Genomic DNA, 23199 nt, shown 5'->3' with positions numbered 1-23199 from the left:
GTCACGTTACGCGGTGGCTGTTGACACCAGCGCCTGATTAATATTTATGATACGGCTGAGCATCTCGCATGGCCGGTTCGCTCACTCGATGCGAATTATCTTCATCCTACTCGCACATGTACGCAGTTATTATACGCTAGAAAGAACACGAGCACACCGTACATATGGCAACTGCTCTTTCAACATTCGAATGTGCGTAAGTGCGAATGAGAATCCCAAATCTTCTTAATTTTTGTTAAGTTTCGTTTTTGCTTCCAGTTTTTCGGATAAACGTGTTTTGACCTTCGTGTAGGAACACGACGAGGTAAACATTTGAACAAGTTTTGTTTTAAATATTTCATGCAAATATACCATCATATTAATTGGAATTAGCCACTAAGAGCCCTCAAACAATAATAAAAGTTGATAATCTGCTTGTTGAACTTCATCTTCTTAGTGGGGACGTAAATCACTAGATCGGTGTCAGGCCCACTGACCATACGATTGCAAATCGAAAGAATTGAGTATGTGGAACGAGGCGTGGGACCAACGCCTCGAACCTGACCGTATCGAGGTATCTCAACCGGACAGACTTGACTCGACTGCCATTATAAAAAAATTGCAACAGCTATAAGGGAAAACCGTGTTGTAGAAATTACAGCCATTTAGAAAAGGGAACACTTGTAGCTTGTTGTTTGTTGAGACAGATAATTAAATACTTTACGACAATTTCTTGTGTGCTTCCATTGAATTTAAGCAGATTCATGTTCATTTAAATTAATCATTGGACCGTTTCATTAGTCACTTGTATTGCACGTAGTTAATTGAAACGCATCCAAATTACTAGCTTGATCTCCTTTGCTTTATCAGTCTCGATGACGGCAATCAATGTCATTTGATAATTTGTCGTATTGCTCGTTCAATTTGCATATTACATACAAATGTTATTTATTTAAATTCGTTCAGAATGTTTCAGTTGGCAGTGTATATTAAAGATATTGTGTTTCCTGCACGAATCTCTCACATTAACAGAATTATCATTGTGTTTGCGACACCATTATCGTTGTTTGTCTGGACATTTTCCGTGAGCTCGCCGCGCTTCCAGCGCCGGCCGGCGTTCACGAGACTGCGCTCCAAGGTCACGTTATCGTGCTATCGCCAGCCCTGAACCAATCCAAGGTTAACTCACGAATATCCACTTTTCAATACCAGCGTCGGGGTCTAGACTCTCAATTTTAAAAAGCATCGACTTCAACACGTCACTGGTACGTCCGTCTTACAGGAACTCGGCAATCTCGACCGTCGCGCGCCGAGTCTTTATTGTTAATTTGCGAACGCTAGTGGACCACGGTCCGGACGCGTACTCTCGCTTTTAGTAGCAATACCGCAATATAGTCTCAAATCAAATTAGCTGCGTGTTTACATTTTATAAATAGAGCGCGTTCACGTGGCGCCGCAGCCAGATAAGCGTCCGTCGACTCGCGACATCACTCACCGTGCGCTGTTAACATCCTCCGCGGGGTGGCACGGGATCCTCCGTCACACTGACACTCGTGCGGGATATAAAGCACTCACAAACGGCGCACTAAGTTGAGCGGCACACGCGAGGACTGCACGGCGCGACACCCACAACTAGAATGCGGGTGAGACGGCTCGTCGCGGGGTGCGGGGGGAGGCCGGCAGCGACACACGGCTCATACGAAGGCGCGGCGATGAGGACTGCGGCCGAGCAAGAGCGCGCTCCCCCCCATTGGTTGGAAACGGGGTGACGTCACGCCAAATGACCAATCGGCGCGCGGCTCCTAGTTCCCGCTACCTGCCGGTAGAGGCAGCGCGGTCGAGGAAGTCGCCCGCCCTACAGAGCTTTCTTCAGCTAGGGCGTGTGCTTTTGCGGGCGGCCAGCACGGAAAGAAGTCACGGCACCATGAATTATGTATTATTGTAATTTATTTAGTATCCTCGACTGATCTGAATAATAATTATTATTTATAGTCACAACTTTTCCGTTTATAAAGGCTTGAGACCTGAAACGATTATTCAAATTGGATTAAATATTGACTAAATGCCTTAGATTTTTTTACATCACAGAACAATATATAACACATAATTAAAACTAAAGCCGACTACATGTTATTCCCTACTAATTAATATTAAATTCTTCCCCAAAGTCATGTTTACTTCGCCTCTGATTTTGTTTAGATCGCAATTCGCCAAGTTAAGTCAGACAAATGAAACTTTCCTATCTGTTAACAAGCGAAATATTTATATTTGCTAAACTAACAAACAATTTGTTGAACAAGAAACTGAACTTAGTAAATACAAGTCTGCTTAAATGTTTGAATGGAAATTTGGTTCAGTACAAATTTTTGAATGGGGTTCAAGTTGGTTGAAAATAATTATTTAGATTAGAGACTTGGTTTGCTTAGAACTGTTTATTTTATGTGACGAGTTTTGAAGTTTCGGCCTGTGTGGGCAGGGATCATTTTCATTTGTGATGTAGATTATGAATAAGTTATTAAGGTTTGACCACTCCACAATTTTTTTACAGTAATTAATGCGTTGATTTTTCGGAAAACAATAGAGTAAAGGTGACAAAAATAAGAATTTGTAAAAAATAAACACTATTTATACAAATGAAAACTTATGAATTCATGAGACACTTCACTTTCTCCATGTTTAATTATAACTAAACTGTAAACAAAAGAAAAACGACTGCAAAATAGCTATATAATTTGTTTTTTATTATTCTCTACCGACTCTTTTGAACTTTTCGGTTTTTTTATCACATAAACGCAGATTCCAGATACCACGATATTTCTAATATAAAGTGACAATCAGTCTTACCATAAGCCCTCACCACTACCGTATTTTCTCAAAACATTTCAACATAGTTGAGTAAAAATCTCTTCAAAGAATTTCGAAATATTTATGCTCTCACGCATTTCTGATTAGGGTTGACTTACCGCGGAAACCTTTTCATCAAAAACTATTTGAATATAAACGTATACCTTCTAGAATGTGTTTCTAAGTAATGTAACGTATTATATAAAAAATAGTAGATCAAACGATTTGTTCGTTTTCAATTGATAAGGGGCCTTGGCTTAAACTGACAGGAGTAGGGGTCATGGACAACACAAAGTATTGACAAATGCGTCATTATATAATGGTGACTTTTTACATAAAATAAAATAGATTATTGAAATAATGTTTCAACTATTTACAATTATTTTTTCATTGGTTTTGGAATCTCGCGTATTTCGATACCGTGAAGATGTTAGTTCGTTAAAAATGATAATTTCAATAAAATGCGTAATATCTCTAGATATGTTTTCTTTAACTGTGTATTTGGTAGAACAGCTAAGATTATAGTTGCAATATATGGTGCCATATTCAATGGCTCTTTGTAAATAGCGAAAGCAGACATAAAATACTTACCTATGTATAATCACTTATAATACCACAAGAGCTTCAAAATTATCGGGTATTTCCCGATAGGTTCGTTGCAAACAAATGAAGGAGTCAAGTTTTTCAGGTTAAAAAATCACGAGCGCGAAGCGAGTGATTTTTCCTGAAAACTTGACGACTTTATTTGTTTGCAGGGAACCTTGAGGGAAATGCCAGATAATTATGAAGCTCGTGTGGTATTCGGGAGATTATTTTTCCGTCCCAAATGTCGGCCACAACCTGTCAGTTTGACGTAGCAACGACCAGAGAAAATATTCAAAAAAAATTATCAGTATAATACCATGTAGGTTGTACCACGTGACGTCGAATGGTGCAATTCTATTGGTCGATATTTGGGTCGGAAAAATAATCAGGTAAATTCACTTGTTGCCATGGTATAACTTAATATTGTACAAAGAAATGTATCAATCGATACCACATTCACATCACAAAGACCTGTCATTGAACCCGATAGTCGAATTCCCTTCACATTCATCCCTTAGGAAAAGACTTACCAAAAAATCTTAAAAAGAAACGAAAATTCTCGTACATAAGACTGTACATCATAAATTCGGTTGTCCGTAAATATTGAAGCTAAAGCAATTCAGTAGGTACCGCAGAGATCTTTGTCATTAGACTGTGCTGTAAACAAAACCCTTAGCGTGCCCCGGGGAGCGACAGCTGTCTCCAAACCTCACTCCTCAGCCATTAAACACCCACGTTGGTTCGTAACAACCACCACCACCACAATTGAAAACCAACCTTATAACTTCAAACATAGAGTTCGGTTTTCTCCATCACGGTGTGATACATCTTTACACAGCGCACATATTTTGGCGAAATTTCAAATTGAGTTCTACTAAGTGCATGATAAGATTGCTTTTGAAATGGCAACCCGTAATTATATTACAGGAAATTGTATCGGAGATTTAAGTAGAAAAAGTGTTAGTGAAATGTATATGTCCTGCGTTGATAAGTTTTTAGAATTCTGCGTTGATAATATTTTTTGAGAGATATCTTGGTCTTCATCTTCAATATATTTTTTTGCAAAACGCTGTTACTAAAACCTGGCATAAGTCGTACCCTTAACACTGCCTACCTTTACCATTTTATGAAGTTATTCTCTTTAAACATTATAAGTAGGAACTAATCAAGTCTGTAGACAGTAGTAATTGGTAAAAAATCCCTTTCATCTTGTTAGGTAAACCAATTTACATTTCGTAAAAATAAACGAGACGGCTCAAAATTTTAGGCGTCTATGAAAAATATTAAAATTCTAATAATAGACTTTATTTTAAGTATGTCAGATATGAGGCATAGTTTTTATATCTTGACTATATTTTAGATTCAGAGGTTTCCTAAGATAAGTTTAGGTTTAGGAGTCAAAAGTGCAGGTCGATCTCACAAATTCCCTTCACATATCTTTATAATTCACAATATATTAACGCTAAATATAAAATAAGGCAGGAACCAAGTTTAATTACAGCCACAAATAAACTCCCACACACACAGGCTTAATTTATATTACACAATAAACAAACAAACAAAGGAAAATACACATTATAAGTACACAATACATACATAACTTAGAACATACAACGAAGAAACATGAATTAAAATAATCGATGGGAAAAGTCCACGTGTTCGAAGGAAGTGTGAAATTAACTAATAACTAAAATTATGAGTTTGAACGATAGTCCTACACAATAGTATCTTTGTTTCATGAACTAATGACTAACTTTGTTGTCATGTTGTTTTGATTCACAATGTTAGTGAAATGAGGGCATTAGAACTATCCTTTGACATTGTTCTTCTTTCAAGTAAAAGCCACTGAATGGATTTTGAAGGCTTTTCATCTGTGTACAGTAAGAGTTCCCTCGGATCACGGCTGAAACTTCGAAGCTAGTTAATAATCATTATTTGCCCAGGCTTTCCCATACTATGTTGGGGTCGGCACCAGTCTAACCGGATACAGCTGACTACCAGTGTTTTAAAAGGAGCGACTACCTACCAACATGTATCTGTGGAGATCTAAGGGGGAGGCCTATGTTCAGCAGTCGACATCCTATGGCTGAGATGATGATGATGATGACTACCTATTTGACCTCCTCAACCCAGTTACTCGGGCAATCCAATACCCCTAAGAAAGACCTCAAAGGAAGTAAGTTCATAAAATAAATACATAAGCGGCGTCTCAATTTACAGGGTGCCATTCATTTATAATCGAATAAAACATCCTTACCATCGGTCATGATTATATGTACTTGTAAGCAGTTTCAAGAAGATTTCTACCTTAAAAAATTGAAACAAAAAGGTTAAGAATGTAGGTAACGTATAGGATCTCTCCCTTATAATCTGCTGTCTATTTAATCAACCATCACATAAGGACATATAATTAACTATCTTCAAGCGTTTCACTGTGGAACAAATAAATCTGTCAGGAGGTAAACGCTCTCCCTCACTACTATTCTCTCGCTTACTATTGATACATACTTACTGGATAGTTTTTAAGGGATTCCTCACTTTAGTGAAAATATTAGTCAAAATTAAACATGAATGTACTGAAAATCTATATACCATACTATTGCCAAGCTACTGGTTATTTATCTTAAATTCAAAGTAGGTATTTATTATTTGCAAAACATAGGTAATGCTATTTTCTGCTGTATATCATAGGTCTCTTACAAGTTGTTGTTTCTACAGTTCTGGTAAAAAATAAACATAGAAAGATTTTCGCATATTCACATTACCCAATTTACAAAACTTTAGTAAAAATATACTTACTTATCCCTAATCTTATACCTTACTTAAACATAAATAACAAGAGCTTAAGTTAGGCGCGTGCTAACGTTCAAGCACCATGGCGTTTGCAGCATAGGAATCCATGAACGTTCTATTTTTGAACGATCCCCCTCGACTGCGCGAGCGCACTCCTCAGGGAGAAATTCGAGTTTAATGCACTAATAAGTGTAAAGGAAATTATATTAGGTATGTAAATTTTTTTTCTTTAGAAAAAAGTATTTGTCATTTGATCGGAAATCCGGGATTAACAGCTGCTGTTTGGAGTTTAGGAAATAATTTGAATTATAGATGGAATATGAATTTAAATTACTGATAAGAGATTCTTTGGAATACAAATTAAAATGCATCAAAGAGGGCAAGTATAGTTCCTAAAAAAAAGAGATTTTCTTGGAATATTGTCTCCAAATTGAGTTTTATAAAATTCATTGGCAAATAGATTTCATAGAGAAGACATGAGCAATATTCTAATCACCATATTTGCTTAAGGTGGATAGGCGGTATAACTTTAAAGTCTAAAGACTTCAGGTTTTCGCAAGATGATATGTTTTCCTTCACCTTACTCAGATATTGGAGTCTAAAGAGTTCATCATCACACCAAATTATTATTATTTTATAAATTATCGATCATCACTTTTTGATTGCTTTCAAAGCTTAATGTACTTAAGTTTTCTTACACTTTTCTGATCAACGTCAGTCTACTCATTTCTGCAGTATTCATTCGTATCCATTCTCAAGCAAATTAAATGTAGCGCTTTTCAATTGGAAGAATTTTCTTCGTTAAAAACTCCTTTTTCCAAGCTTTTATTGAAGACTAGCTTCAGCCTGCGACTTCGCCCGCGTCTTTGTCGGTTATATCGCGTTTCCAAAAGACTCTTCAAAAGTCCGGGATAAAAACTGTTCTATGTTCTTTCTCAAGGTCAACTCTATCTCTGTATCAAATTTTATTAAAATCAGTTCAGCGGTTTTGACGTGAAAGCGTAACAGACATACATAGTTACTTTCCCATTTATAATATTTTTTTTATATTAGGGATTTGTCTTCATGCACATGGGTTTCTTGAAACACTAATTGAACCGCAATTTTTATTAGTCTCAGTTTGATCAATCGTCATTTATGTATGACGTTTGTAGTATTAGTACTTACTTATAGTTTGATTAATCGTCATCTATGACGTTTGTAGGTATTTATTTGCATTGACGTCAAAACTTCTATGACGCGTCCGTTGCAAGGCTATTATGAAATTGCATATTTATTCAGGTACTTATACGAAATATAATTCCACAGTTAATTATGTTTATATATTTTTTTGGACTATGATTGTTTTTGATTTTACTTTTTCTACTTTCGTTTTTGGAAAAAAATATACCTGTAATAACTAAATGAGGGATGTAGAGGGTTGGATATTTGAGGCTTCGCAAGATCATAATTGGTACTGCGACCGATTGCTGCTGCATATCAATGATATACTCTCGTGACCAACATTCTTTTATACATCTGTATATGTTCTTTCATCACACGAAAGCGTTTATGAAATACTAGCGTGTGTACATGCAGACTTTACCCCGTTCAGGACCTCATGAAATGCAGTAACTAACTGTACTTGCAACCACAAGACTGCCATTATAAAACGCAAAGGTATTTGAACTACTAAAATCTCCGTAGGCTGAAACTTTCAGTGTAATTGCTTGCCTATACAAGGCAGCTTATGGCCAGTTTCCGCTATTTCAGTTAGCACGTATGTGTACGGACACACACTACGGAGTAACGAAAGATGAGCGGAGAAACCATAATGCAGGTAGGTCAGGCGCCTTTTTCTAGGTCAAACAGGCACGGTGTGAGGATCAGCTACGAGTGAAGTAACGAGGTGTTTGGGTTCTCCCATACATCTGTTAACAAGTTTTGGTATTACAAAAATGTTAGGATCCATATAAGGCCGCAGACAGTAATGTTCCTCGTTCCCCGCACACCTGCATTTTGACGCGCTACTTTCTTAGGGGATTTGGCGCTATGGCACCTCCATGGTACTTCGTTTTCCATGATACACACCATGTTAAACAATCCTTACCATACATTAAACTTCGTGAACGTGACTCAGCGCCCTCTAGCGGCCGACCAATAAAAACTAAACTGATCAACATCACGGCTGGTAGAGGAAATGCAATATTTGTTGATAATTAAACAAAGTATTGGTTTACGTTTTATTTGTAATGTAAACAGTGTTTGATTGATTAAATAAGCGGTTTGTAAGAACTGTTAGTTTTATGTTTCTTATTGTAAGTTTCCTTGGCTAGTTTTTGTGTTACTTTGAGTGTGTTAAGACGCGACGAATTTGATTCTAAATGTATTGAAATTATTTAGACACAAATGCACGTTGGACATTGCTTAAATTACATCAAAGAATTAAAGAGCAAATGTATGCTTTTGACTATAATATTGTAGTTAATCGCGATGTTTTACATTTTTGTGATAATTTTCAAAGTGCAACTTCAGACGGAAAAATATTCTATCTTTCGAGATAATAAACTGCATACAATCTCTTTTATCTGATCATAATATTTTTATCTTGTTTTTATTTTCTGTCTACTTCGTCTGATCGTAATCGCAATCGTAAGTTACAAGGCCCTAGATCCGTTACCAAGAATTTTGAATAATTGTTATCTGTCTTCAATAGGTAGGTATGTAGTCTACTCATATTGAAATCCTATGTATTTAGCGTGGTTTGGGTAGATCGGAATCAGAATACTGGTTTTCAGCTGCATCCAGTTACACTGGACACCAACCCCACGATTGTTGGGAAAGGCTAGGCAGATGATGGACTTGATGTTTGGACTTGAACATGGGTATTTAGCAATTAAAAAGCGATAGAGGCTATATTATATTGAGGAATCTGGATGTCCAGGTAACTGGGTTAAGGAGGTCAGAGAGGCAGTCTCTCCATGTAAAACACTGGTACTCAGCTGCATCTGGTTAAGACTGGAAGGCAAAACTTCGGTTATTAGCTGCGTCTGGTTATGAGCCAAACCCAACATAGTAAAAGAGCTATGAAGATTTTACAATGTAAAGTAACAAAATATAACCCAAACACTTTTTGTTGGAAATCTCATTTTTTCTCGATCTCGAAGATGCACGTTGTACAATGTGGTACGCATAACGTTTAACCTTTCGCCTGTCTCATTGGAGTCTCCCACAAGGTAACACTCACTTACATCTTCTATCGTAACTCCATCATCTGCTTCATCCTAATTACGACCTTATGTTGTTAGCTTTAAGGTTGATTGTCCAACAGTGTTTTGATGTGTTGTAGGAATTTTTATCTTAGGGTTTTTAGGCCTGAGACCCACGTGGTGTGACACATGTTAGGACCATCGCATCTCGGGCCGACCCGGGAGACGGAGATAATACAATTTAGGGGAAATTTGTCTTTTTCTAAATGGATTTTGAATTCCATCTTTCTGTATGTTTTAGGGAATATAATTATGTAGTGGCTTTTTAAAGCTTCTGGTTCAATCGTTCTTTGAACTAAAAGGTCAGGATTTGCTTTATTATTTCTGTTTTTTTTTTGTTTAGATGTGACATTACTGTTATGGTATTTTTTAAAATACTTTTTGGTACACAATTAATCACTTGGGACCTATGGTTATTTCCTTGTACATATTTCGTGTTCTTATCTTAACATATGTGTTCTTAAAGAGGAAGTAGACATATAGATGTGATTATAAGTTTTATGTAGATACATAATACAAATGTAATTATTAGTTAAAAAAATTGACTATTAAAACCATTGACTTAATCGAATCGCATGTAACTTAAGCACACTAAATCGCTTTAAATACCAATTCACACATTAAGCACCATAATCCCTATAAAATGAATCATCAACGTCGGTATACCGAAAAAAGTTAATTATCACAAAACAAAATTCACTCCAATACGACAAGAGTCAATGAATCAGAAATTCTCATGAATTCTAACCGGCGCGGGCGCCTACACGTGTTGCGCACATTTTGAGAAACCTCCCCGCGACCCGGCCCTCCGTAGCACCTACCCCGCTAAGGGAACCACTGAAAAAATGCGACCACAAAACACTTCACAAAATTCTGACCTCTATTCGAATACTGTTAAAGTTGAAATTTGCACGCTTCGAGGGATTGGTTAACGGTATCCGAAGGGACATAATTTTTTCTTGAAATTATTTGATGTGGGTCGTTGACCTCTTTATTTGGCACACATTTTGGCTTACTTTTCTTTGTGCTGATATTTGCTCTAATTTGATCAGCTCATACCCGTAAAATTATCCATACGTAGCTTAGGTAATTTTTATGACAGTTTTGAATTGAATTTATTTCTTCTTGCGTGTAGTGGATATTTTATTAACAGTATTAAGTTCCAGCTTAATAATACCTGTTTTCTTGCAAACATTTTTTCACAATCATTTTCCTATGACGCAAAAATTGATGATCGATTTTTACTATTTCGTATTATGTGTTCACACTGAGAGATAATAAATTTTAGCAGGCAGGGAAAAACATTGAGCAATCTTATTCATATTACAGATCGAAATACAAAATTACAAATTTTTGACATTTAGAATCTTAAAGGAACCTCCTCCACAATTGATATCGATTGTCATATCTATAAAACGATTGCTCTCGATAAAGTTATCATAAAACCCAAAAAAGCCTTTCAGTTTATCTCATACTGATTAGATTTAGTTTTTCTCGGATCCATTATTCAGTAACTATTGTGCGTTTGGGAAGAAATCATGTTATTGTCCTTGGGTGTTTTTTCTGTGCTTGTAGCACTGGCTACAAGCCAGGAATTGTTACCTGTGGTGTCCATATCACAAGGTGTGGTGATAGGATCTCTTGCCTCTACGGGAACCTACTATGAGTATCTTGGCATACCTTACGCTGATTCCACTTCAGGCATCAACAGGTTTAAGGTAGGCAAATTATGTATCTTCTAGTTCAATGAGTCCATGCTTTTCTACTCACTTCAAGGTTAGATAGACTACACGCTGTTTTATTTTTTCTCCATCGCCCCCATGAAACTTGGGTTAAAGTGAAGTAAGTTAAAGATAACAGTCTACTGTGACGTACACTGTTTTTAAATTTAATTATTTTTGCAGGCCGCACGACCCGCCCCGATGTTTCAAAATGCCTTCCTGGCGAATAGGAGAAACATAAAATGTGTTCGATCTCTAGGGGTCGGCTTTGAAGGTACCGAAGATTGCTTGGTGGCAAATATCTACACACCAACTGTGGACCCTACCCAGAACCTACCCGTCATGGTCTGGATTAAAGGAAGGGAATTTGACCAACCAACTGAGCCACCAATATCTTTCCGTAATTTTGTAGAAAAAGGCGTAATTGTAGTTACTCTCAACTACCGTGAATCAATTCTAGGATTCTTGTGCCTTGGAACTGAGACTGCTCCTGGAAATGCTGGGTTGAAAGACATAATTGCAGGATTAAAATGGGTTAAGACCAATATAGCTCGATTTGGAGGTAATCCCAATGATATCACCTTATTTGGCCATGGAAGTGGTGCAGCTGCCGTTGATCTGGTTACCATGTCCCCCAGCGCAACTGACTTGGTTCAAAAAGCTATCGTTCAAAGTGGAAATGCAGTAGCTCCATGGGCTGTATCTCGAGATAACTTAAAATATGCCCTTGAAGTAGCTGAAGCTCTTGGACATGAAGTGACAACCATTCAACAGTTATCAGAAATATTTACAAGAACTAGTCTCGCAGCTTTGATGGGTGTTATTAACGATCTTGATTTAACAGACAATTCATTGGCTTTCTCTCCTTGTGTGGAAAGAGAGGAATTGAGTGGAGTACAACCATTTTTGACTAAAACTCCTGCCGAAATTATCCGTACTAATGAATTCCTCCAGATTCCAATGATAATTGGCTATGTCGACAACGAGGGTACCATCAGGTCTGAAGAGGCTTTAGAAGGTGATTGGCTACAGAGAATGCAAAATTCATTCACGGATTTCTTACAACCTGATTTAAAATTTGAAACTAGTGCTCAAGAATTGGAAGTAGCTCGGAGTATAAGAACATTCTATTTCGATGACGATCCAATTGATATGACCAGCGTTGACCAATACGTAGAGTACATTGGTGACACAATGGTGCTAGTTTCAGCTATTAGGGAAGCCAGGAGTAGAGCGGCTGTTTCAGGAGCACCAACGTACTTATATCAGTTTTCATACAGAGGCACTCTCGGACGACCATTTGTAGCACCCATTGATGTCGAATCTGCTGCTCACAGTGAAGAATTGGCTTATATGTTTTACGATAACCCTCCTGAAACGACTCCTACCAGAGACCTCAGCATTGGAGATATTCTTGTCGAGAGGTGGACGAATTTTGCTAAAACTGGGTAAGTTTAACAAAGCAAGTAACTTATGCACAATATTTAATACTTTCGTGCGAGCATTCACTATTCACTCAACTGAACGCTGCCCTGAACACAAAGAGTTGTTCTGTTGTTAATGATAGATATTCATATTATATGTATGTGTTTGATATTTATGTATGTATGTATTGTATATGACTCTAATTGATTATTTTTTGTTTACAGTGCACCAACAACTGCATTATCGCAAGTTAATTGGTTACCTTATACAAGTACACAGGCAAATTTCATTCGAGTACTTTCTAATGAGGAAATAAATCAACTCGAATCAGCAACAGTCGAAATATTGGTACAAAACCCTCATCCAAATACTATATCGTTCTGGGATCAGATTTATGAAACCCATTTCTTGGATGCCCAAAGCAACTGGGATATTGTTATTAGAGATGAAGATGATGATGATTCTGGAAATGGGGATGGTGGAAACGACGAAAGTGGTAGTGGTGACGGCGGTAGTGGTGATAGTGGAAGTGGGGACGGCGGAAGTGGCGATGGCGGAAGTGGTGACGGTGGAAGTGGTGGTGAAGGAAGTGGTGAAGGCAGTGGTGAGGGATCAGGTGACGGAGATAGCAGTTCCGCTTCTACCAACATTGGGTACACCTTCTTAATAGTCTGTCTATTCACGGTATTAAGCCAAATTCATTCCTCTCAGATGCTTTCGTAAAAACTGCTCAGTAGACTTAGGGCTACAGATGCTGTTTTTTTTTTTTTTAATTAGATTAATATTTTTAGCCTTCTTTGGATTTTGTATAGAAATCCAAATCAAGGACATTAAATTTAAGTTTTCTTATTTAAGTTTATCATTATTTTATTATTATTTCTAACTATAAGTGTTTGTTTATAAGGTCATAAAAATATGATGCTAACTCCATAGTGCAGCATTACCAAAGTATCATATTTGCAAGCTTATACAATAAAATGTCATCCTTTTTATTGGCCCTTAAAATGTAACTTTACAGCATCCTTATAAAATTTTGAATTGTAAATATTAATATAAAGAAATAAACCGTAAAGACCAATATGTGTATCATCATTATTTAGCATGCCCTTCAGAACTTCTAGAATAAGATGACGTTATCAATTTAAGATAAACTTGATTCAGTCAGATTATTATCGATAGTACCTACTATGAAACTGATACGCATTCATACCATCGCAATACATTTTAGAACCTTTCTTTTAACATAGATTATGTATTGGTATTTCCCATCAGAATACACGATGAGGAAAAGTGATAGAATATGAAAAATAATTGTAAAAATTGTATTTAAATGACTTTCTGAGAGTATTCGCCAGATATGGTAGCCAGCATCCAGTAAAAGTAAGCTTGGTGCAAAACAGCTTATACAATTACTTGTTCTCGATGACCCCTTACTAATGTTAAAAATGTAAAAGTGGTTTGTATGTCTATTGTACTTTTATCGATACCTATATATATTTATATTAAGGCGAGGAAGTGGTCAACAATAATTCCATAACCGGCACGCGCATCTAAGGCGCCAAAAGGGGTCGGAGCGTCTGAGCGGGGCGAGGATAACAATACGCGCGCTAGCTTATAACTAAAAGTCGTAAGCGACAAAATGGTTTTGTAATTTTAATATTTAGAAATGATAATTTAATAAAAATTCCTACTACCATTTTAAAGAGTATGTATATACTCAACTACTAAAAAAGTTAAGAGGCTTAAATCGGTCCCGTTTGCCCATAATATGTGAATCTCTTTTTAAAAAGAGGTATGTTTGATATATTTTTCTCTGTTATAAAAGTTACCTAATCATGTTTCTACAACTAACAAAATAAGGCTTATATCATGAACTTTCAGGTAACCAAGTTGTATTTTGATCCGTTTTGTATTTACTGAGAAAAATTGAAATCCTTGGCGCCAAAAATTCCAATTCGTCCTCTTAATACCTATTTAAATGATGCCACCTACACAAATAGTCTAGAACCTGATGAAAGGGTACTTTATATTTTGGATGCGAGGTCGAGCTACGAACGCGGGTGGAAGCTAGCAATTATCAACCCTTCAATTAAATAAAGAACATACACTACTTCTTCACAATAGAAAATAAAGTACCAGGGCGTTAGAAATTGCGTGGAGGTGCAAAGTTCACGGGTCGCGCCGCCCGTGTCGAGGCCCCGAGGTCAGGTGCATCTGCACCGTGGGCTGATAATGTCGCCCGGACGTTTTTAGACCAGAACAGACATTTGAATTCGGAAAGGTAACTGATATTTTCGAAACACGTGGACGAATAGTTTTCATTGGACTTGTGTAGCTTACACTTTTAGTACCAAAGAGGATTGGCATACTTATATTATATAAGCTGATTTTTAACACCATTGAATTTAAGTCTTAAGTTTGAAATTTTTAATTTGCCTAAACAAACCAATTGCCTATCGGTCTTCATTTTTAAACCAGCATCCCAAAAAAGGTTGTTCTCAATTCAGATATTTGTACTGTTTTTGCTCATTGGCTGTACAATAAATTGGTCGACCAACATAACAATGATTGTCCTGAAAAAATTACTTAGAAAGTTAAAGCTGGCATAGCAACCAATAACGGTAAAACCAATCCTTGAAATAAGATGTAAGAATCAAATCCGTATAAAGTTATAAATAACATAACGAGCTACTTGAAGCGTGATTGTTTCATTAAAATTCGAGCTAAGAGTGCTGACACACTCCAAACTTTTAGTCGGCCGACAGTTGGTTTGGGCTCATGAATCAGTATGAAGATGAATGGTAGTGATGCCTAGCCGATTATCGGTTACGGCGGCTGTCCTCGTGCAAGGAGATTAGCTAACTGCGCAGGACATGAATAGTGCACAAGCATTGGCGCAGACACAGATGCATTCACTGTTTCTTCACTCTCATAGTCCGATGGGTCAGCAATCCGATACGACCGGAGAGAGATCAGGCGCAGGACCGACATTAGTGCTCTCCAATGCACGGGTGTGACAAAGATCAGATTTAGCCGGTATGAGTACTTTTATTGGGATCAAGATTTTCTTTAAGAATGTTTGCCAACCATCAGGCCAACTGTCGGCCGACTGTTTAGTCTCCAGTTTGCTTGAGTTCTAAGTGTGTTTATCAAGGCATGGTGAACATAACGTTGGAAGCTATAAATTGCAGATTTGCAGGCCTCCTGTGGCCCCCACACCACATCTGTTTCTGCATTGTGCGTGATGTAAACCGTATTTGCATTTGGTTTAATTTTTATATTTTGGCTTGAAGAAGTTTGGAAGAAGTTTAGACTTTACAATGTGGTCTGCTTCTGACTTTAGCGACGTTATTTTTACGTAAAACAGTCTCGACATTAATGTTCCTCCTTATTTGTTGTGTCTTTCATATTCATTCACTATAATCAAAATAATGAAATATCTATATCTCCTCTAAGTAATAAAAAATAAAATATTTGGATTCACTTAACTAAACCAAAATTCTTCATTTTTGAAATCCAAGCAAAGAGAAAGTTTACTAACATGTTCGTCAGAAAAATCAAACACACTTAAGATACCTTTATTGTCTCTACCAGACCACGGGACTACAAACTCCCAGAGTTCTGGAAGGCAAACTTATTATTATAATTACAATATTGTGCGGATCTGAATCACCATCTCTCGTGGTAGTCGTCACTCGGTAACCTGAACAAGGTGCGTCGGATGTGGAGCCACATGGCCTGCACGAGACGGCTGCGGCACGCCCGCGAGATAGCAACTTGTGGAACTGACTACGGTACTTTGTGGTACTTTTTACATGTAAAGTATTGCTTTTTATTTATTTTTTCAAATAGATGCTTGAAAGTGCTGGTTATTTCAAGATCTTTTTTTCAATTATTGGCACTCAAAAACATATCTGGGTAAGTAATTCATGTTAAATTTTCATGTCAAAAATTTTGTGTGATAAATCAGTGAAAATATCAGACATTCCATTAGAAAAAATAAATTTTAAGAAATTACGGAAACAATGTTCTGTAGTACGTAATAATATTTCATCATATAAAAAAACTATAATCCTATATTTTACTTCACCATGAATCAAAATAACATTATATTCCTAGTCGTATCCACACTAAGCTACACACAAAACTCTGAGTAACATTAAAAATCGTTGGAGGCACGTGTGGAGCAATTTCAGATGAATGCAAGAGTGGCCGCACCTAATGTCTTGCCAGTAATAAATATTGTTACATTACATTACCAGGGGATATGGGGATTAAATACACTTGGGGGTAATAAAAATGGGACAATATTTCTTGATGATTTTGGAGTTTCATCTTTAAGTTTGAATGGAAGACGTGGTGGCCTAGTGGGTAAAGGACCAACCTCTCAAGTATGAGGGCGCGGGTTCGATCCCAGGTCAGGCAAGTACCAATGCGACTTTTCTAAGTTTGTATGTACTTTCTACGTATATCTTAGACACCAATGGCTGTGTTTCGGATGGCACGTTAAACTGTAGGTCCCGGCTGTCATTGAACATCCTTGGCAGTCGTTACGGGTAGTCAGAAACCAGTAAGTCTGACACCAGTCTAACCAAGGGGTATCGGGTTGCCCGGGCAACTGGGTTGAGGAGGTCAGATAGGCAGTCGCTTCTTGTAAAGCACTGGTACTCAGCTGAATCCGGTGAGACTGGAAGCCGACCCCAACATGATTGGGAAAAGGCTCGGAGGATGATGTTCTTTAAGTTTGAATGCCATGTACCATTTTAAGCTATACCTATTGTTTAAAAAGTAAAAATTGGCTCTGCTTATCGATTCAAAATGTAGGTAAATAAATATCAACTTATTCAATAACGTAGAAGTGAACTGAAAAATATGAGAACAACGAGAATGAAAAGAGTTCTGTAATTATTTTCCATGTAGAATTTTTCGAAGTGATGAAAAATATTTCGCAACGAAGCTAGCATTATATTGAAATCCTAATATGACTACCACGTCAGAATCTTCTATTGTCTTTATCTAGTACCTACATTATCACTAAAAATGGTGAAACTATCTGCAATCTTATGCTTCCCACTTACTAACATTTTGACAAGCCTTATCAAAAATTCGTACGCAAATGTAAATGACCTACGTCGAAAGAGATTGTGATGATATGAGTGTACTGTCTTCTTATTTAGATAAGGTTATATGATAATCCGGTATTGAGCAGAAATTGATAATTACATCATCTTTTCGTTTCTGGTGGTCTTAATAAATGGGGATACCATAAAAAAAAATTAATGCTTAAAAATAGGAAAAAAAATATAAATTATAAATAATTAAAAATAAAATCAACTTCAATAATAGGTATATAAAACATTCTCTTAAGCCATAATAGGTATACAGACATAACACATTCTCTTAAGCCTACCAAATATTATGCAAAAAACGTTTCAACCAAACGTTGGTAAACAATTGCGCACATCCTTACACACCAATATAAAGCCGAATTTGGTTAAAAATCTAATATATACCATACTATTAATATTTTACACACATTAACATGAGAAAATGTAATCAATAACATTTTGTTAATATTCTGACAAACTGTTAACGACCTAGTGAAAGTTAACGATTTGACACCATAGTTCAATTTTATGGTAGTTATAAAACACTTTTAAAAGTTACTGCCGTTTTGTTATACAAACAATATGAACGCATCAGTTCCAAAGTCGTTAATTTAACCGTAAATAGATCTATGAACTTTTAGGGTTTTTTTATATATGACAGAGACACCTCGCGAAAATTTTGAAAGCAGGTGGTTCTCAGTGGACAATAGAATGATTGAGATTTATATTTCTGTAGTTTGATTATAGACTCCATCAATATTCAGTTTGTCATCCTATCATTTGTAGCGATTGTCACCATTGGTGCTGTACCTAAGTGTTACTGTTACTGTTACAGGCTTTTTATCGTCCCACTGCTAGGCACAGGCCTTCTCTCACACGGAGAAGGATTGAGCATTAATCACCACGCTTGCTCAATGCGAGTGTACCTAACTAAGTGTATCAATTATTAATACATTTTTTTCTTACTTTTATAACACCACTGTTAAATGCCGATCGGCGCTGAAAGTGTAGATAATAGCATTAGTGCTGTAACGATTGCTGCTTTAAGTAGAATCCTCCCTAAATATCCCTTCTCCTCTTCTTTCTTTCCAATAAATGATGAAGCAGAAAAACCATAACCTCCTGAGCATAACCTAGTTTGTGACAATGTAACACAATATCAGTAACATTTCCCCATAGCATTAGACCCGTAGTTTATTTTTATCTAACGACAAAAGTTTTGAAGGTTACTCATGAAATTGTCGCACGTAATAACTTGTTTTCAATGCCAAAGGATATTTACATGTAGATTCGATTTGTTCCATTGAGAGTTTGTTACAAAGTTACCTCTCATCATAATCACAATTTTATAGGAGTAGTGTAACTTATTCTGTGAGTCTGTAAAGTTGTAGGTATAGTAAATAATTAGGCTTATTAATTGTATACCGCCTACAGTTGCTCATTGACTAAGGGAATTATTTCCCGCATATGGAAAAAATAACATATAGGTATTTAATTTAGATACATAAGCTACATGAGGTACTGCCAAGTTTATTTTTAATCTTGAGCTGCTTTGTAAGCGGCCAGTACATTTTACTTCAGGATAAAGTCCTTATGGGTGTACTACGCCGAATCGAATAACAAATAATCGAATATCAATTGATCGACCACTATAAATCGAAATTCTAAATACTCGAACGTTCATAATATCGAATGGTTATTAAATCGAACATTCAATACATCGCGCAGTCAATACATCGAGTGTTCAAAATATCGAATTTTCGTTTGATCGAGCGTTAAATGCATCGCATATTCATCCTATCGAAAAATCTTTCTATGAATAATTTATAAATTTTAATGTAGTTTTTATTATTTAACATTTTTTCAATCGCATTATCATCCCTTTTGCCTCTTTTTTGCAAAGTAGGTCTCACAATCCCGCGTTTGCCTTTTCAATTCACACAAAATGTTAAAATGTACCTTTAAAAGATAAGAATTCAAGATTAAAACGTGATTTATTCGTAAATTTTGAGTTTTTGTTGTATTCATAAAAAATATAGATTTTTCGATAGGATGAATATGCGATGCATTTAACGCTCGATCAAACGAAAATTCGATATTTTGAACACTCGATGTATTGACTGCGCGATGTATTGAATGTTCGATTTAATAACCATTCGATATTATGAACGTTCGAGTATTTAGAATTTCGATTTATAGTGGTCGATCAATTGATATTCGATTATTTGTTATTCGATTCGGCGTAGTACACCCCTGCGAAGGGTGGTAATTGATATTCGATTATTTGTTATTCGATTCGGCGTAGTACACCCGGGTGTACTACGCCCAATCGAATGACAAATAATCGAATATCAATTGATCGACCACTATAAATCGAAATTCTAAATACTCGAACGTTCATAATATCGAATGGTTATTAAATCGAACATTCAATACATCGCGCAGTCAATACATCGAGTGTTCAAAATATCGAATTTTCGTTTGATCGAGCGTTAAATGCATCGCATATTCATCCTATCGAAAAATCTATATTTTTTATGAATACAACAAAAACTCAAAATACTTATGATTATTAGAAATATTTATGATTATTAGAAAACTAACTGTATTATGTGACATCGCCCGTCTTGTATTGAATCCTAACTGAAACCTTTATTTGTTTAATATAAAAATCACATATTTATCGTCATATACTATGCTTTGTTTGTTTCTGAGTTTATGTGGTGTAAAAAACTATTATATTCTTCTACTAGTTTCTGCTAGCGTTTATTCACATCCGTGGCAATATCTAATAGCCTTCCACGATATGTAGCTATATTAGACCAGTAGTTCAAAAGATTAGCGTATTCAACCAATCAAACAAACTCATGACCTTTATAATATTACTTTAGATTAATCTAGAAAAAAGATAAATTAAAGCTACTAAGTATCTTACAAGTTAATCTAAGAAAAGACTGCAGTTTCCGTTCATAACATCCTCCTTTAGGTTATTTTTCATGGGTAAGGGAAACCTGTGTGTGAATTCTACGGAATTCTTGATTCGAAGGAAATGAGTGTGCTAAAGGAAAACTTTCTAGGAAATATGTCTAGTGGAGGAATTTGATTGTCCTTCACCCTTTTGAGGTTTTCCTGCGTAACTTGGTTTTAAAATGTGGTATGTGAGTTTGGAATATTTTGTCTTATTTTACAATGCATATAAAAAAATCTGGGGTAGATGTTGAGTAGATGAAAATGTATTTTTTTTCTAAATCCTACGTTGTTTAAAGATCACTGCAGATACTGCATACCTTAGGTAAGGTACATAGTAGGTAAGTTATGTTGATCTTACTTTAATCTTTATTAGGTATATTTGTTATGTTTATTGAGTTCAAAAGTAGCTAATGTTATTATCAAGTTTTATATAGGTAATAGGTTTATTATTTGTTGATTAACAACTTATTTTATCTTCCTTTGGATGGCCTTGGTCTATGGTGACCACTTACCATCAAGAGGGCCGTCGGCTTTTGATAAAAACCATTGACGACATCGAGATGAAAATGCTAGCTCTTAACTTATCAGTTATTCGTACGCATATTCGCAGATAACTGATATTCAAGAAAACTGTTGAGTTTTTTCAAATATGATTGGACTAATCTGATAAGGATTGATAAATCTAGTTGATAGTATTCTGGGAAAATTTATACTTTACAAGAAGAATGTACTCGAACATAAAATCTGTCCACCTTCTTTAACTCAACTTCTTCAAGGTATTGATTTAGCACAACTGCAACATTTCCAATACCTTGTAAGAAAATAAACGTGTGAAAATATCAAGTTAAGTATTGTCGTAACCAGCCGCGCAAGACGTGCAGTGTCTACCATTTAACCGATTGGAATCCCTGCCCTCTAATAATAAAATTGCAGTGTCATAGTTTTCAACTTAAAGCACTTTGTCGTGCACTAAACCGTCCGAGTTGTCAACTGTAATGACGGCCAGCCGATGTGTGTTGCCAGTATTTATTTATAAATCCTCCTATCGATCGATTCAGAGTTCCGCATGCCCGTAAATACTAAGGATCCTTGACCGACTGTTTCAGAAATATCCACTTCGGAAAACGTGGAGGATTTTAATAACTGATCGTGATAAAATTATACTAACTACATGTTTGGGTGAATTATTTATGAAGGGAATTGGAAATAAGTTGCTTCTGTTAATGAATGATTGATTAGTTTCTTAACTTTTGTAAGGTCAACTGTGTAGTTTCCGCCCACGGTTGCACCCGCGTCCCAGAGGAACTACCCCTATCACCAGGATAAAGACTAGTTCATGTCCTCTTCCAGGCTATTGAATATTTGTACACCAAATATTTCACTCGACAAACAGACACAGTTGCTTTTGCATTTATAATATTTTTAAGCATATGTTATCTCTTAACAATGTTACCTGTAATTTACAATTATTATTTGTACTTACATTGATCTACACTTATGTACTTGTAACTTAAAAAATGCAGGACTAAAAAAAAATTTTTCAAAATGAATGACTTATTTAAAAAAAAAACTACACTCGAAATGTCAGTGTCGTTAAAATAAATCTTCGGTTAATTAAACCCGGATTGTTTCCACATTGTGTTACATTTCAGGAGCTTTGAGTTGAAATTTAATTAATAACGACTGAAACAACGCTTGGACAGCACGTGTCAGCAATTCTTGTAATTATCTCCATATCTCTGAGTTTATTATTTTGGTATTTAATTTCTCTTTAGAGGGAATAACTTCGAGCACCCGGATAAATAATGTTAAATCTAGCTGATCAACATTATTATATCGGACCTATGTATTAATCTACATCTGTATGTATACTTGTCATGAGAGAACAATTTTGCGCACCCGGATACAAAGTAGCTTATATCCTTTCTCAGGCTCTAGACTAAGTATACATATACATGATTTCATTTAAATAGGGACCTACTAAAGTTTTCCTTTGACATACGTATAGACTTAGGTAATTATAATATTAGCAAGAATTTGCGCGTTCATTCAAACGAATATACTATTAAATCTATTTATACTGGCAACTGTGGAATTTTAAAACTAAAACTACTGAACCATATGCATACTTTTATTATAATACTGCTCTAATGCCTGTAATCGGTAAAATGCTTCACAATTGAACTGAAACGACTTAGACTGAACTGAATAACCGGTAGTTTTCTACTTATTACTTACAAATACTGATATTGTCGGTTTCTTTTCTAATGACGTAAAGCGGGTAATAGGTACTTGTAGGATTTGATGTATGAGCTGCTTTTGTTTTTAAGAATCTATGATAGATAATATTGCTGTTTGGAAATCGATGTGTCAAAATAATTTTCGTAAACAAAAGGCACTCCATGTAGAACAAAATGACGAAACAAATCACTTCTTCACACACACACGTCTTTTTTTGGAACCCGCAATTTTTTCGTAAAACAAAAAACAACGATAGATGTCAAGCAACCCGAACACTTCATTGGT

The 23199-nt window shown here is 36.0% G+C and overlaps 2 protein-coding genes across 14 annotated transcripts in view; one reads left to right on the top strand and one right to left on the bottom strand.

The window, feature by feature from the left end:
* Positions 1-1726, bottom strand: part of LOC110383850 (myocyte-specific enhancer factor 2) — a 57800-nt gene extending 56074 nt beyond the window's left edge. For 9 of the 13 annotated variants that reach the window (XM_021344787.3, XM_021344789.3, XM_021344782.3 and 6 more), the window contains exon 1: positions 1475-1725. The gene's annotated coding sequence lies outside the window, so the exon portion shown is untranslated. Of the gene's footprint in view, positions 1-1474 lie in introns of all 13 variants that reach the window. The other 4 variants (XM_021344779.3, XM_021344781.3, XM_021344783.3 and 1 more) reach the window with 1 other exon arrangement.
* A 9223-nt stretch (positions 1727-10949) lies between these two features.
* LOC110383833 (carboxylic ester hydrolase) lies at positions 10950-13673 on the top strand. The gene is made up of 3 exons (XM_021344746.3): positions 10950-11167; positions 11354-12618; positions 12820-13673. Exons 1-3 carry the CDS (start codon positions 10988-10990, stop codon positions 13316-13318), a joined length of 1944 nt encoding a protein of 647 aa, XP_021200421.3. The 5' UTR covers positions 10950-10987; the 3' UTR covers positions 13319-13673.
* Positions 13674-23199: the final 9526 nt, after the last annotated feature.

Source organism: Helicoverpa armigera, chromosome 3, assembly GCF_030705265.1.
Source record: "Helicoverpa armigera isolate CAAS_96S chromosome 3, ASM3070526v1, whole genome shotgun sequence".
NCBI lineage: Eukaryota > Metazoa > Arthropoda > Insecta > Lepidoptera > Noctuidae > Helicoverpa > Helicoverpa armigera.
This window is presented reverse-complemented; position numbering and strand designations above follow the sequence as displayed.